The 17,781-nt window shown below is 30.2% G+C and overlaps 1 protein-coding gene across 1 annotated transcript; it reads left to right on the top strand.

The window, feature by feature from the left end:
- Positions 1 to 1,461: 1,461 nt before the first annotated feature.
- On the top strand, positions 1,462 to 15,680 carry LOC120174108 (E3 ubiquitin-protein ligase RGLG4-like). Its single transcript, XM_039181078.1, has 11 exons — positions 1,462 to 1,708; positions 12,711 to 12,795; positions 12,869 to 13,009; positions 13,095 to 13,208; positions 13,624 to 13,721; positions 13,823 to 13,902; positions 14,000 to 14,105; positions 14,295 to 14,422; positions 14,514 to 14,643; positions 15,322 to 15,378; positions 15,475 to 15,680. Exons 1-11 carry the CDS (start codon positions 1,622 to 1,624, stop codon positions 15,556 to 15,558), a joined length of 1,110 nt encoding a protein of 369 aa, XP_039037009.1. The 5' UTR covers positions 1,462 to 1,621; the 3' UTR covers positions 15,559 to 15,680.
- Positions 15,681 to 17,781: the final 2,101 nt, after the last annotated feature.

Here is a 17,781-nt window from a genome sequence, read left to right as displayed (position 1 = left end):
TTTATTAATCTTCAAATAATTTTAAAAATTACCTTAGCATAATTCCTTTGTTTTAAAAAGTATTAGGGCTTAGAGTTGTAGATTAATCCTTTAAACTTTAAGATTTATAGACTTAAATCCGTAAGTTTTAGAATTTCCTATTTAGGTCTTATAATCGTAGTTTTTTTTAAATCTTCTGACTATTTAGTCCCCGCACTTAATTAGAGATTTAACATTGACATTATTAAATAGGATATATAGAGCCTCCACTTTTAGATAGATTTTAATATAGTCCCCCTAATTTAGGGAATAATCCGAGTCGGCCCTCGCGTAAATACTCAAGGGACCACCTCGGTTATTTGATTCAATAGTCTGTTTAAAATTAAAATAAGGTTAATATTAGAACCTACACTTATATGTTTGAATCTTTAGGTCCTTTAATTTTTAATTTTTATAAGTTGACACTTTAAGCCAGAAATAACCTTAATTTACTTTTAGTTTAATTATGATAAATAAATTTTGTTTGATTGCATTTTATTTTTTAACTCTAAGGCACTGTTCACTTATTTAGGAATTAATAATATATCTCTCGCCATCATGCTCCGGGGTGATTATTAGTGATTCCCGAAATAGGTCGACATCCTTTTCAAAGATCACATCATATTTTCTAAAAACGAGGCAATATTAGTTTATTAGACACAATAGTTGATATCTTACATTTACGATTGGGAGCAAATGCTATCGGTCTTGATAAACGAATACCCTTTTCAACTTTACATCCATAATGATTTTCAAATTAAATAAATATTGAACCCAAAATTTTCGATTTTAAATATAGGGTAATCAACTAGGTACCAATTTTTGGGCGCTTGTGGGGGTGATAATCCTTTCCCACGCGTAACTGACTTCCGAACCCGATTTCTGGATTTTCGCAGACCTTAAAACTTGGTACTTTGATAAAAATAAAATATTTTATTAAAATCACCCGATTTTTATGGTGTCCCAATCGCACCTTAAATGATTGGTGACGACTCCTCACATTTCGAAAATCTTTTCAAAGAGAAAACCATCGAGTTGGTATCGATCTTTCCCTGTCCTGGCGAAAAACGATGTCGACATAACCTTATTTTTATTATTAAATATATTTTTCTACTCTCATATACGATAATAAGTTAATAGTTTTTTTAAATATTTACATTATAGTATTATATATTATTATAAATTTAATTTCTATATGATATGAACTATATAATATATAAAAATAATATAATATATAGAAAATAAGAACTCAAGTATGACTCATATTTTATAACAGACCTATTGTTTTGGTCTAAATCAATATTTTAGGGGTAAAATGTTTTATTTAAATCATATCAAATTTAGAAGGGACCTTTAAACTTAGATACTTTACCCTTAAACAAGTCAAGTCAAAGATGCTATTGGGGATTGACAGAAAACAAGATTAAAATGAGGTAGGGTTTCCCCTATATTAAAAGATCCCGTGGAAACCAAATCATTGCTTAAAGCTCCTATTCTTGAAGAAGAAGAAGATGAGAGTAGATGGGTAACAAGTTCCAATCAGAAGAGGAAGCAGGTGGGTGCAGGTTCATTCCATAAAACAAGCTCAGCCGATTACTCCGCTATGTCTCAAGGAGGTTCAAGCTCTCATAACCAATCTACAAAGGACAAGTACGGATTCATCTCTGATAACTTCTCAACTTTTCCCCAGGTTCTCCTCCTATTTCTTTTTCGCCATTCTTCTTCTTCTTCTTTGCTTTAACCCTTACCCAAATCACTCATCTATTTTTATGATTAAAATATATTATTGTCTTAAATTCAATTAATTGATTGATTAATGTGTATTAGTAAAACTTTTTATTTCTTTGATTTTTAGGTTTTTAAAAGAAAATTTTAAGCTTAGTTTAAGTCAACTTGTCTAGTGGCTTGTTGCCGTTGTTGGTCTATCACATCTGCCAGTCATAGCTCTCTAAAATATCTTCTATTTTTTTAAAAAAAAAAACAATAATTATAATAATACAAATCATTAAGATACTTTTCATCTTTCTATATAATTAATGCTTGTACCCTACTTAAAGTTTTAACAAAAAAAAATATTCGCAGAAAAGCTATAAGAGAGATGTTACAAAATTTCATTACGACACACAGAAACTATTAGGACAAAATTTGGAGGGATAAAGTGTGTCGGGGGTTAACCTGCCTTCAATCTTCAACGCTCAACTAAAATTATCTTATTTTATTTTTGAGATAACTTCCTAAATCTAAAAACTATTAGAAAATTTTAAAACTGTGCTAAGAGGTAATCAATCAATAAAATTAAATAATAATAATAATATTAAAATATATTATTATTTAAAAAGTAGAGGGTACCAATTTTTAAATATTTTCATGTAACTTTTCTAAATTACCCAAGTTGTGGGTGTATTATATTATAATATAGATGTGCCCAAATAGATTAAAAGTAATTTATTAATAGTCCAAAGTGTTTGTTTATCTGAAATTTGAATTTTCAAAAGTTCAAATATTGAATCTCTACTGTTTTCAGGTATATTTATTTGGTAGCAGTGTTTTATGCATTTATTATTATTAGGTTGAGAAGTGTTTTTAAATTAATTTTTTTATCTTTGTTAAACAATATTATTATTTAGACTTAAAAATAGTTTTGACAAACAAATAATAAAGGATACGATGAAGAATAAAATTGCACATTTCCAATATGAAAAATAATAGATGCTTTTGACATCATAAGCAATGAAGAAAAAGGTGTTATTTGAGATAATATTGTATAAAAATTTATAACTTTTATATTTTGTATGATATGAAAATAAAATAATTAATGAGTTCTAAATCAACTAGAAATAATTTTTTTTTCTTCCTTTTAAATACGGTTAAGATTAACCAATAATCAGTTAGTCTAGTAAGATGAGACACTAGATTTTTTATGTAAGGTAAAAATGTTTGAATTCTGATATTTGTGAATGGAGCAAATTAGATTATGAGAGTTATCTTCGTTTCTACGGTACTCGATTTAAATTAATCGATTAATAGATCAAATATTAATAATTGATTTAAAAAAAATAAGATTAATATCAAACTTAAAGTTTATTAAAAAATTTAATTTAAGAATGGAACATAACACTAACCAAATTATATATATTTTCCTTATTACATTGGTAATTTATGGAAACAAATTTTAGAAATATATTTTTAAATATAAAATATTTTTTATTCATTCTTGATGTAGATATTAAAAAATAACATTTGTTAGATACTATATGTAAAAAAATAATATTTGTTGGATACTATATGAAGTTTAAATATAAAAAAATATTACCGAGTAATATTTGTATTACTTGAAATTTGATGTATGAAGTTTAATAGTAAGTAAAATTCGATTTAATTTAGAAAAATAATATTTTGATTTAATTTAACTCGAAAAATTTATATTTGAATTGATTTGACTTATAATTTTATAAATTTAACTTAAAATTTTTAAATTTGAATCGAGTTATAAATAGAACTTGAATAATTTAAACTTTATGAAAAATATATAAGATATATAGTTATAAAAAATTTCTTAAATTAGTGTAAATATAATGAATTAATGATAATATTATATATATTTATAATTAAATTTAAATAGTTCTATTCAGTTATAAAAAATTTAATACTGTAACAAGAGTGAAGAGGGTGCACGTATAGGGACAGAAGAACGCGTTTCTCAACGCGTTTTCTCACCTCATCAACGCGTTTTCTTTAACGCCTTTAACAAAGTTGGATAAGATTTCTATGGACAGAGATTGACCGCCGGATAAGATGAAAACATATTTTGTTAATTTAGATCATTTTAATTTTAAAAATATATTTAATTAAAGGATTTTTTTACAGAAAATTCACCATGATAGAAAATAATTATCTATCAGAAACATTTTCTTCAAATTTTTTCTATCTAGCACATTCTCTGACAAAACGCAGATGACGCATGGTTTCGTCCGACTGACATCAAGTCATGAAAGGCGTGGATGATCATCCGCGTCTTATCTGAACTAACATCATGTAAGTCATCCACTCCTTATCATTTTAAAAATTAAAAAAATAAAATTATAAGGACTAACATCGTAATTTAATACTTATTAGTTTCATGAGTTGAAGAGTTTAATAATGTTAGCTTATATAAACATATTGCAGTGTTTTGATTATGTTTCTTGAAAATGGGAGATAAAAATTAAAATGTGTATTTTTTAACAATGTATTTAGGTTATGTAACCATAATTTGACTTCCATTGTTTTCATTACATATAATTGATGAAAATCAAATATAATTTAAGTTTAAAAAATTTAAAAAGAAATTGTCTCTATTGTAGCATGCCTTCATTGGGTAATAAAATTACGATTAGCTAAAGGGAAAATAGAAAATGTTTGTGAAAGTTGTTTTCCGAAGCTTTAATTTGTTGAATGAAAGGATGACATAAGCCATTACATTGTGGCAATAGAAAAAGCTCTAGCAAAACAAAGAAAATAATTAGTAGCTTTTATAGCAATACATATTTTGGCAAATGGTATTCCAGTTCTCATAGATTATTTTAATTTCTTTTTCAGTCGAAAACAAATCAGTAAAAGCCTCACTTGCAGCAATTATAACAGAAAGAAAGATACATCACTCACTTCCTTTCCTCCTTTACATAAATCAGTAATATTATAAAGAAAATTCGATTCCACTATCTCATACAATCATACAAACAACCAATTGGCTTTTATTCTTTTTTATACAGTGTATAAGCTCCCCTACCCCACCGTATACTCTTTTCCCCCACACTATTAATATATTTATTTAGCTAACAAATAATAAATTATAAAAGGAAAAAAGGAAAACAAATTAACCCCACTACATATAAATTAAAAATTACACCCCATGTGCATGTGCTGTGCATCCAAGTCATCCCCACCAGTTCATGTTAGCATGAAAACATCTTGATGATAATTTGTTCATGTTTTGCATTTGAAAGAAGAGATCATACCCCAATTATTTTTCACTTTTCTTTTTTGAATTGATATAAGATAACTTAAAAATTAAACAAATAATAATTTATCAATTTCTTATTACATTTATATGTATATAATTAAAATAAAAATGTAATGAAAACGATTGAAGTCAACTCATGGAAACATAACATAAACATATTATCAAGAAATACACATTTATTTTAGCTTTTACCTACATTGTCAAGAAACATAATCTAAACACTTTAATATGCCTATATAAGCTAACCCCATTAAACTCTTGAACTCATGAAACTAATATGTATTAAATTATGATGTTAGTCCCTATAGTTTTATTTTTTTTAATTTTTAAAATGTCAAGGAATCCGTGCTTGTCCTTACATTGTGCCAGCTAGGATAAGACACAGATGACCATCCGCACCTATCCTTACGCGGCGCCAGCTCGGTTAAGACTCGGATCGTTATCTACGCCTTGTTAGAAAGGGTGCTGAATCGCTAAAATTTGTAGAAAAGGTGTGTAATTATTTTATGTCGGGGTGATTTTTCGGTAAAAAATCCTTAATTAAAATGTTCTAATTAAATCTAAATATTTTTTTATTATTTAATTAAATTAATAAAAATAATAGTTCATTCAAACTTGATTCGTACATATACAATTAATTGAAATGGACTAGCCATCAGACTGATGATGTAACCCCCTCAGACCGATGCGGATAGCCCGATCCGATCTGGAGTGTCACATTAGGGCCACCGGAGCGACCCACCGTAAAAATAGCGAAAAATTTAAAACTTTTCTTAAAACATATAAAACATAAAATGATTTATTATTATTCAGAAATAAGGTAGGTTTTTTTCAAATTCAGATATAAAACAAAAATACAATCTACATGCCCCCTAATCACATGTACCATACTCTGCAAGCAACACCGGAAAACTCCCTTACTGATGTTGATAGTGATACTAGTACAATTCTTTTAACCTGCAATGATGAGTAATAGAGTGAGCTTCGAAAAGCTTAGTAATACAGAACTACCATATGATGCTACATGACATGCAGATAATTGGAAAACCATAATTTCCTTATTGAATCATACGTATACCAGTGGGCAGAATAATTTGGGGTTCCCTTAGAAGTTCATCGAGTAGAATCCATGAATCTCAGTTCATAAGAAACCTTTCATACTATCACTTTTTCATGAGGTTGAATAGGGTGCCTAGTGTGTTCCATCAATACGATAAAACCATAGTAGGTACACTAATCAAATGATAGTTCAGTAAAATTCCATAAACCATACTGTAGTGGAGCTTTTTAAACTCGTATTTTAAAATCATCTTACAAAGAGTTAACTTAAGCGAACATCTTAGGGCTTGAGAGCCTACCCAAGATAGATTTTGGAGCTGTGGGGCCTACCTAAGAACACATCTTAGGGCCGTAGGGCCTACTCGAGAATGATCTCAGGGCCGTAGAGCCTAGCTAAGAGTCACATTAGGTCCATAAAAATTTTCCAGCTTGATCAGAGCTGTACTTTACAAATCTGTATCTCCAAGATACAGTTTATACAATGATACAAATCCATAAGCCATCACCGTTAAGTCGGTGCATCCATAAAACAGTAACCATAGATTTCAGTGTACCACATGTTAAAACAATAAAACAATTTTTCAAAATACAAGGAACACACTAGAGAATCCAATTATTTTTCAGATGCATTTTGTAGTTATCAATAGGGATAACATGAACTTGTGCAATTTAATCGGATTCCAGTAATAAGATCTTATTGAAGATAATCGATTTCTAACCGATCTAATCAGACATTTCAGATTGATACTTTAGAATTCCACTAAGTTTCTATGTGCATCAGGAAAACGTCCAGGAACCTTTATACAGAATAATTCTAAATTTAGATTTACTGCGAGTGATTCCATTACCCAACCAATCAGGGGTATTCAGGAATATACTTTGAATTCATAGGTTTTCAGCCCAATTGAACCAAATGAGGTATTCAGAATCTTTTCCTTCTGCGTTACTTGCGTTTTCCAACATGATCGAAGTGATTTTAGATGAAAATATAGAATCGAATATTCAAGTCATTTACAATATATGACTATCGATCATATTATCAAACAACTCGAGTTACACAACTCCCAAACTGATACATGTCAACAAGTCAATTCATTATCCTTCCAGTGTATTCACTCTTTAATACCATAATGCAAATCCATAGATCATCCCCATAATCATCACTGAATAAGTCTTCCAATGGTCTTTATTTCATTTCCACGTTTCAACAATATCAGGAAATACGGACGTACTTGATCCATGGCTTATAACCCATAAGGACAATTCATCATGTAAGTTCAACAGTGTTTCCAAACTCATCAAATCACCTATTTAATCCTTAGTCATTGATGTTACTTAGTTCGTTTAGTAAGCAAGTCTATCCCGATTACTTTAAAGTTTTCTAGAATAATTCAGACGTTTCTGAATTTCAAATACACGTTGTACTTCATTTCAGTTCAATTTATTCATATAATAAAGTCATTCTGGTATTCGTGGTTGATTTGACTCACGAATACCCACTTATTAGTACTGTATGCGCTCTAGAGTTGAGCTGAGCCAAGTACTTCCAGAATTATCATCGATCCAAATTTGAGAAGATGAACAAATATTCAAGTGATACTTATATCATTCAGGTAATGATATAGCACTAACGTTGGTTGATCACTTAAGTTGCGTTCCACAACTTTTACTGGTAGCACAACATCCATGTTTATTTGGATTTCTTAATTAATCCAAGACATTTACTTATTCTAGGTCATAAGGGCATTTTGGTCATTTTGGTGCTCAACATTTTTCTATTCATTTCAAAGCTTGAGTATATCCATTCATTCCTGAGCTTGGTGACATTCTTGAGTCATTTTCATTCCAAGGGTATTTTGGTCATTTTATAATTCTAGAATATTTCAATCATTTCCTTTCATCCGATCTTATTATTTAATTCAATCTTATCATTTACTTCAGTCCTTTCGAACAATTCTGACAACTGAATACCTCCGATAAATTACTCTTCAAGTATTTACTCCTTATTCGAATATTTTCGAGTCAAGTGTCTTCTCAGATTTTACAAACGGAATATTATAAATTTTCCTGCACAAAGACATGATCTTAACAATTAAATTCGTACTTAATCAAGTTAAGTACAAATCCTCAAAATACTCTCTCATTCAGGGTCAATTCAGACTATTTTATCTCTCAAGGGCATTTTTGTAATTTCTTAACCAGATAATTTCAATATTAGCTCTTAACGAAAATAATTATAATTTAGAGATCCTATGATCAATTGCTTTCTAGAACATTCTCTTATCTTGAAACAATTCCTTAATAGAATTCTAATATCTTGCACGAACCCTCTAGGGGTTAAAAACTGGTTATCCGTATTTCGTAAGAAAAATCTAGCATTTCTTAAGCACATCTGTAGTTTTATCATATCAATATATCCTTCCAGAGTTATTAATCAATTTCCAGGGACAATTCTTGACATCTTACAACTTAAGGGTATTTTCGTAATTTTACCCTATCAGAGTATTATCATAATTTCCCATCCAAGTACTTTTAACATTTAACCATTTGATGAAATAAACTATAAGTTACAAATCTATGTTGATTTCTTTATCACTAAGCACAGAACTTGTAATTTAATTCTAACAATCCCTCAATTTCTTATAAAAATCATATAAACCATAATCAATTACTGAACCCTTTTACCGTATTCAGATTGAGTGTAGAAACTAATTGACTACACAAATGAGACCAACATTATCTTAATCATGCATTTACCAATATTCACATGTTCCATAAAGCATAAAGAGGTAGTAAAGTATTACCTCGATTTTCGTACAATATTGATCGACCATAAAAATTCCATTCGAATGCCTTTGATCTTCAATTCAACTTCCAATAATTCCTCAGATACATATCAACATAAATTATATAAAAAACGGAGCTTAATTACGATAAACGGATCGAATCGGGTGATAAATCAGTGAAAAACAACTTACCGGGTTCGAATTTGGTGAAACGGACTTCGGATTCGGATTCAGGACGTCGAAAGCATAAAATATGACTTTTCAGAAATTTGGAATTTTCGGTCAAAATCAAAGTCAAAGGGTTTGACCGGCAATTTCGAGGTCTTCTGGTTCGAATTTCAAAAAACGGACAGCAGAATCGGATTTGGAACGTCGAAAAAATGTCAGGACAGGTATACTCGGTCAAAGTTAAAGGTCGTTTAATGCCCGGTCAAAGCCAGTCAAAGTTTTGGTCAATAGTGGTCAACGCCGGTCAACGGTCAACGTGTCGGGTCAACGGTCAACGGGTCGGGTCGGGTTGTGACCGGTCAACTCTGCTCCAAAACCGGTCATTTGGACCATCCCCACGCGCAGTGGCGGCGCGTGGGGTCACGTGGACCCCTTCCGGCTGCCTAAAAATCAAGGAAAAATTCTTAAAAATTATTTTGAGCGATTCCGAGATACTTACAAAGCTCAGTTCACAATTTTGAACGGCGGAGAGCTCGATTTCAACGAATCAGAAACTTTGATCGCTTCACCTCCTCACGCGCCGCCGTCGACGGAGACCAAGGATGACACCGGCGGACTCGGAACGATGCAAGGAACACGATGGTGCGGGAGGTGTCGTAAACGGATGACCCGATCGCCGTGAATCGATGAAAAACCAACTAAAATCGAGTTATTACCGACGATACTTCCGACTGAAATTAAAGACGAACGGCGACGATTCACGACGAAAGGCTTGAGGGGTTTTGTTCCTTGGTTGACAACGAACACGATGGTGGTTTCGGCTCGTCGATCGGAGGTCAGACGGCGAGTAGATCGGAGTTGGAAGGAGGGTTGTTGGAGAAGAGAAATCTGGAAAATATGAAACCTCTGCACGGGGAAGAGCTTATAATTCATCATATATAAGAAATGGTTAAATCATAGGTTTAGCCACTGAATTTCCTGCACTTTATAAAACTGCATGCCAACTTTAAAACTTTACAATTTAATCCTCAATTTCTTCCAAAAATACCAATTAAATTCACCACTTTATAATTTCTTAAATTTTAACCCCTAAATTGGGGTGTTACAGATGAAGCTGCTACTCAGCATGACTTGTTGGGTTTCTTCAACTTTGCGTCCCATTTGTTTAAAACATACTTCATTATCTAATGCAATGGTGAATCTAAAAATCCTTTTAGGGTAGTCATAAATATTTAACAACATAAAATTTTTAAATACAATTGGTACAAATAAATTTTAGAGTAGGTATTACCCGTAAAATAAATAACTAATTGATTAAAGTTAATATTTTAATGTGGGCATAAAAATTTCAGGGAGAACATTATTAATAAAATAAATAACTAATTAAAGAAAATTCAAATTTCAGCATGAACACATGTATATCTTCACCAAATTGTGACTCCAGCATTGAAGTAATGTACACATAAATCACACCTTGAACGTATGCTATATTTAAATAAAAAATTATTTCTAACTTTTGATTATGTAAGTATTGTAGCCTTTATTTTTTAGAGTATTTTGATTTTAACATTTTATTTTGAAGTAAAAAGTTTTAAAATAGATAAAAATAGTTAGTGGATAAACGATTAATACTCTAAAATAAGAGTCTTTTGCCCTAAAATTAAATATTGAGATTAAAATGCTCGAGGAAAAAAATAAAATGACTATTTAGTCCAATGATAAACACTTTATTTTACCTTAAAAATGAAATTTTAAAATTAAAATACTTCAAACAAATAGGAGCTAAAATAATTATTTAATTAAACATTAAGAGTAGTTTTCTATATTGTGCCTAAAATATTATAAAACAATTAGATTTAATATTATTTGACTCTGTAAATAAAATTGCTTTAAAAAATGTGAATAATTTTTTTTAGCTGTAATTACTTATAGCTACACAAATGTATAAACTAACAATGCATAAAAAATATAAATTCTATACTATATATATATATATATATATATATATATATATATATATATCAAAACTTCAAATATTTAACTGTATTTCTATACTAAAAATTCTGATAGAATTTCATATATTAATAACTACTAAAAGAATTTTATGTGTAGATGCCATTTGAGATTACCTTAATTACTAAAAGTTAGTACTTTTGACTGATTTTTAATTTATAGCATTTGCTTAAGTTTCAAATAAACTTTCCAAGGTACAGGAGCAGGCTGCCAGGACCGGCCATAATGTGCAGATATTTTCACGTGTGAGATGTAAAATTTATTTAAAATTTTTAATATAATAATTAAACGTGTTTACACGTAAATAAAGTTTTAAAATTACTTCATAATATATTAAAAATCAATTTAAGATTTTTATATGCATAAATAAAAAGTAAAATGTTAAGAAGTATCGATTAAGATAAAAAAATGTTATCAATTTAAATATTGAATTATATTCTAATGATAATGACACACGAGAGAATGATAAGTCATTTTAATCGATAATAAGATTATATAATATTATGATATTATATTTGTTTACTTTATTATAATGTAATATTATTTTTTATTATTAAATTTTATGAGCATCATTACAAAAAAAAAATTCAAGGATACCGATTGTGAGAAAAAGAAATAAATAATTGTGGCGTAGACAAGTTTGATTTTTATAAAAATGAAATGTTCACTTTATGTTTTGATCTACATCAATTTCTCAAATTTTGATTTGTAATTATTTAATTTTCAAATATTTTATATTTATATATTTAAGTTACTTTGTAAAAAAATGTAATTTTTAAATAATAAAAAGAAATTTATATGTATACATGCAACATGTGTTGACGAAAAATAATTAATAAAAATATGATAATACATATGAGAGAATAATATAGTTTAAAAAAATGAAATTTATCATATATTCCTACTTGATGAAAAGTTTAAATATAGTTAAAATAATATATATTAAAATAAATAATTAAAAATTATGAGGTATTTTTGTGGAGTTGCTATTAGTAAGTTGTTATTTTTCTTAGAAAAAGGAGAGAGCAAATATTGACAAATTTTATTTTATTCTTATAGTTTATTTTGATGGTTTTAGTGGATGGTCATTCTTTTCCCTAATTATAAGTCGGTATTATTTAATGTTCAACTCTAGTGTTATTTATAAATCTACTTATTTATTTTCAAATTAAAAAATACAAAGGCTAAATTGCTTAGTAACAGAGAGTAATCTACTCTTAATAGTATCACTAGCGCCGAACATAAGATTTTATATTAAGGGACGTTATAAAATCTTAAAGGATGCATACTTAAAAAATCCTAGAAGGGTGAAAACAAAATTTTAATAGATAATATAAAACAATAACTAAACTATATAAAAATTTAAAATTTTTAAAAATAAATCACCTCCATCCGTCCGTCTATCCCTCCATTAGTTTACATATAATCTTAGAGCATAAGAATCCATGGAATAATATAACCTAATTAATGATACTAATACTTAAATTCGATTAGTTTTGTATTTCATACACCAACATTATATATCTTTTTATATATATGGATGGTGTATAATTTTATATTAAAATATGAATTTATAAAACTTTAAAAACATTTGGAGTTTCGTACAACGATTCTCATCCATCCCTGTTTCTGAGTGAATTGAAGAAGCTGCTCCTCTTTTCCAGGTTACAGCAGCTTTAAGAGAGTCTGGACTAGAATCATCTAACCTCATAATTGGAATCGATTTCACCAAAAGCAATGAATGGACAGGTAACATTTATTTGGGTTGAATTTGGCATGGATTTGATGATAGAGATATGTGCCAACACTTGATTTATTGAAGGCCAAGTATCGTTCAATCGCCGGAGTCTGCATGCACTGGGTGATACACCAAATCCATACGAGAAAGCCATCTCCATAATCGGGAAGACCCTGGCTCCGTTCGACGACGACAATCTGATACCTTGCTTAGGCTTTGGCGATGGTATATCACATCTGCGTCTGCATTGTTTCTTCCTGCCTCTTAAATCTTATTTATCAAGTGTTGTTTTTGGTTGAAATTGTGTCAGCAACCACGCATGATTCACAAGTGTTCAGCTTTCACACTGATCACTCATCTTGCCATGGCTTCGAAGAAGTCTTGGATTGTTACAAGAAGATTGTTCCAAACTTGAGACTATCAGGTTGCCTTCTATAACTTGGTTTTCCAATAATATTACATTTTTCATAATCATGTCAAATCATCAAGAATAAAAGATTAGATGCATAAACCTACATGAATTAATTTTTATGATGGTGTTCTTCCGATAAGATAAGTTTTTTCTTATCATAAAAACTTTCTGACGGGATAAGAGTAATATGAATTAACCTATTTCTTGGAGAACACTAGTCCTTATATAAACTGAATAGTAGATCAATTTTGTAAGTACTTATAATTCTACCCCTTGTTAAATTATATATACGAACTATGTTCTGTATACTTTAATTTAACTATACCTTAATACCTATGACACATGTAAACATAATTGGTCACTTAATTTTGCGTCATATCTTATGATAGAATTTTGAGTAGTAATATATGTTGTCCCATACTCGTAGGGCCAACTTCATACGCACCAGTAATTGATTCTGCCATCGACATTGTGGAAAACAGTGGCGGCCAATTCCATGTGTTGGTTATCATTGCAGATGGGCAGGTCCTATATCTCATGCCTGCTTTTCTCCTTGCAACTACCATTTTTTTGCTTTCTTTTTTTCATTCACTTGATGTATCTACCTTTGGTTGTTGATCATGAAGGTCACACGAAGTGTTAATACGAGTGACGGAGAGCTGAGTCCACAGGAAGAGAAAACAATCAACTCAATTGTTGATGCGAGGTTGGACCTTAGTTCAGTGCAAATTGTAGGACTTTTGATTGATGTCATGGTAGGTTATTTTAAGCATATTGAGCTGACTTCAGGACTTTTTGTTCAGCTCATACCCACTGTCGATTATCCTCGTTGGCGTGGGTGATGGACCTTGGGATGATATGAAGAAATTTGATGATAAGATCCCTGCGCGCGGCTTCGACAATTTCCAGGTTTTGTTTCTTATCTTTTATGACATACTTCGCTTATCTATTTTATTATTTTGTACTTATCGGTACCAATTATCTATTTTGCAGTACATAGTTCTTACATACAAAAATCGTGATTATAATATATAGATTAATATTTGACACAACATAAACTTCAGTAAGTGTTTCTCTCTTGTTTATACATGCATGCAGTTCGTCAACTTCACTGAGATTATGTCGAAGAATACAAGTTCGGAAGAGAAAGAAACAGCTTTTGCTCTGGCTGCACTCATGGAGATCCCTTTCCAATACAAAGCAGTGATGGAACTTGGTATTCTTGGGTGAGTTTTATGTGCTAAGCTTCTTTTATTATACCAGTAGTTTGAGTCCTTGTAATTTGTGATAACTTATTAAACGTGTTTAACAAATTAGACAACGAACTGGTAAAGCAAAGAAAGTGATTCCACGTCCTCCTCCGGTTTCCTATCGGCCAACTGCTCGGCCAGAGGCGCCTGTTGCAACCAATGTCTCATCCACGCCTGCATTGGATGAGCAAACTCAGGTATGCTCAAACCTTGCACTAATTTACTGATGGCATAATACCAAAAATATGCTTTCAACATTCTATTAAAAATCGTTTTGGCTTTATTTTTTTAAAGAATTTTAGTCCCGATGCATTTGACTAATAGTCACTTTAGCCTTTATTCTTTTTTGAAGTATTTTGGCCCTAATAGTTCATTTTGGGACAAAAATATCAAATTAGAGCAATAACGTTTGATGACTAACGGTTTATTTGGTGACATTTTTACCCAAAATGAATTATTAAAATCTTTAAAAATTATGGGTTAAAATAATTATTTAAAATAATCATTTAAAAATTATGGGTTAAAATAATCATTTTGGTTCTTTTATTTTTTAAGTATTTTAGTCCCAATGCATTCAACTAAATAATCACTTTAGTCTTTATTCCTTTTTGAAACATTTTGATCCTAATAGTTCATTTTGGGACAAAAATCTCTAATTAAAGTATTAACGTTTGATGACTAATGATTTTCATCTATATAGTGTGTCCTTTTTACCCAAATGAAATATTAAAATCTTAAAAAATTATAGGTTAGAATAATTATTTAAGTAAATGTTAAGGGTTTATTATTATTATTATTATTATTATTATTATTATTATGCATTTATTGATTTGGTATTGCATGCTTTTTAACTGTTGGGGCATATGTAATTGTAGGCATGCCCAATCTGCCTTACCAAAGCCAAGGACTTGGCCTTTGGCTGTGGACATATGGTAAGTTACATTAAATCCTTAATTTTGGTTGATTTATTAATTAAATCACATCAGTTTCATTGATTATTATTATTATTATTATTATTATTATTGCAGACTTGCAGGGAATGTGGGTCAAAGGTGTCCAACTGTCCAATATGCCGACAAAGGATTACTAATCGTCTCAGGTTGTTTACTTGATTTCCGTATTATTATGACTTTTATGTACAGACAATGTACGTAGTTAAGGGAAGATTTATGTATGTTAATGCATTTTGAAAATACTAATTTGTACAAAGTATTGAAAGCATTGGTTTGAAGAATCTCTTGTTCCCTTTAGCTTTTTGTGTATTATGCTATTCCATATATGCTTTGAATAAATGGAAGTATGTTATGTGATCCATGCATGTAATATCGACATATCCCTTTTTTGATTTATTCCTTTTTGTTAGTGAACTTCAGATGGCTTCATATACAATTTATATATTAGATATTTTTTATATAAGACTAATGGAGGTTGAAAACGATTCACCAGCAATAATTTTGAAATCTTTGAAAAAGAAATGAGTTTTTGAAATAGACTTAATAGAGCATACAAAATTAGTCTTGGAGTCTTCATGACAATAGACATTTTTGAAAATATTAACATTACCTAGTACAAAAAATATGAATGAATGAAACAAATAATGTAAAACCCCGAAAATCGGGTTTGTAATTTTTTTTGTTTAATGTTGAGCTTAAAGTGTTAACTAAGCCTAATTTAATCAATTGGATCAAGAAAGAAGAGAATTGGAGTGTCGTACACCATTGAATTGGTATGGGCTTAAGGATCAGGATGTTCTTGGTCCTGATTTGATTAAGGAGGTAGAAAATAAAGTTCAAGTGATTCAACATAATCTCAAAGTGGCAGCCGATAGACAAAAATCATATGTTGATTTAAAAAGAAAGATATTGAGTTTGAAGTTGGAGACAAAGTATTTTTCAAAGTCTCTCCTTGGAAGAAAGTGTTATGTTTTGGTCGGAAAAGAAAACTTAGCCCTAGATTCATTGGCCCATATAAGATTGTTAAAAGAGTCAGACCGGTGGCGTATCAGTTAGCATTACCATTAGAGATGGAAAAGATCCACAATGTCTTTCTCGTGTCTATGCTTCAGAGATATCGATCAGATCATGCACACATCATCACACCGGATGAAATAAAAGTTCAATCTGACCTGACCTACGAGGAAGAACCAATACATATTTTAGTATATGAAATCAAGCATCTAAGGAACAAGACGATTCTGTTAGTTAAAGTTCTCTAGAGAAATCATAAAGTAGAAGAGGCTACATGGGAGCGGGAAGAAGATATGAGGCGACAATATCCCCACCTCTTTGTGCAATGAAAATTCGAGGATGAATTTTATTAAGGGGAGATTTGTAACACCATAAACATCGGGTCAGTGATAAAAATGTAAGAAATTAAAATTTAGTGGTTAAATTCGAATAAGTTGAAAAGTTCAATGATTAATTTTGGAAAATTTTGTTTAGGGCTTATTAGCAAAGATGGAGGACTCAAAGGGAAAAGAGGACTTTTGGTTGGAAATGAATTTAAAATTCATTTTTAATGAGATATTTAACATGTGGGTAATTGGATAAGAAAGATATATCGGGAAGCTTGGTTTTTTCATTCTCTTCTCGTGAGCCTCCTTTGCAAAAGTGAGTTACTTTCAAGTTGGTTGGTTCTTCAAATTTTGGTTTGGTTTTGAAGAATTAGGTGATATATAAGCTTAAGGAAAACTTTAGGTGGATTAAAACTAAAAGATGAGTGAATTAATGATGAATATGTAAAATGGGTCTTTAAGGGAATTGTTGCTATGATTTAGTTTTTGGATTTCTAGTGATAAATTTGACTTGTGAAGGGTCTAATTAAAGAGTTACAAGGATTAGAAAGGATTTAGAACATGTTTGAATAAATGACATGATTTTTAGTTTTAAGAATTCCATAGGGAAATTTGGATGTTATAAGATGATTATTGGAAATATGTTGATTAGGATAAGTGTTAATGAGTTTGAGGAGTTGAATGGAGCTAAGAGTATGAAGTTTAGACAAATTTGAGAAAAATTCGAAGTGAACTAAATGAAATCTGGGCAAAGGACATCGGTACTGGAAGAACAATATCGATACTATAGTGTTAAATCGAATGAAAAAGGTTGAATTCGATAAACAATATCTGTACTAATTGAATTAGTATCGATACTGAAGTGGGGTATCAATGCCAAGAGTAAAGTATCGATACTATTATTAAGTTTGAGATTCCAGAATGCCAAAATGGTATCGGTACTAATGGGGGTATCGATACCATAGAGGAGAGGTATCGATACTATAGGAGAGGTACCGATACTACTGCGTTGGAAATTTAAAGAGTGAGTTTTAGTTTGTCT

Source organism: Hibiscus syriacus, unplaced genomic scaffold, assembly GCF_006381635.1.
Source record: "Hibiscus syriacus cultivar Baekdansim isolate YM2019G1 unplaced genomic scaffold, ASM638163v2 tig00112000_pilon, whole genome shotgun sequence".
NCBI classification, from domain to species: domain Eukaryota; kingdom Viridiplantae; phylum Streptophyta; class Magnoliopsida; order Malvales; family Malvaceae; genus Hibiscus; species Hibiscus syriacus.
The sequence above is the reverse complement of the archived record's forward strand: the minus strand, read 5'-3'. Positions and strand labels throughout refer to the sequence as shown.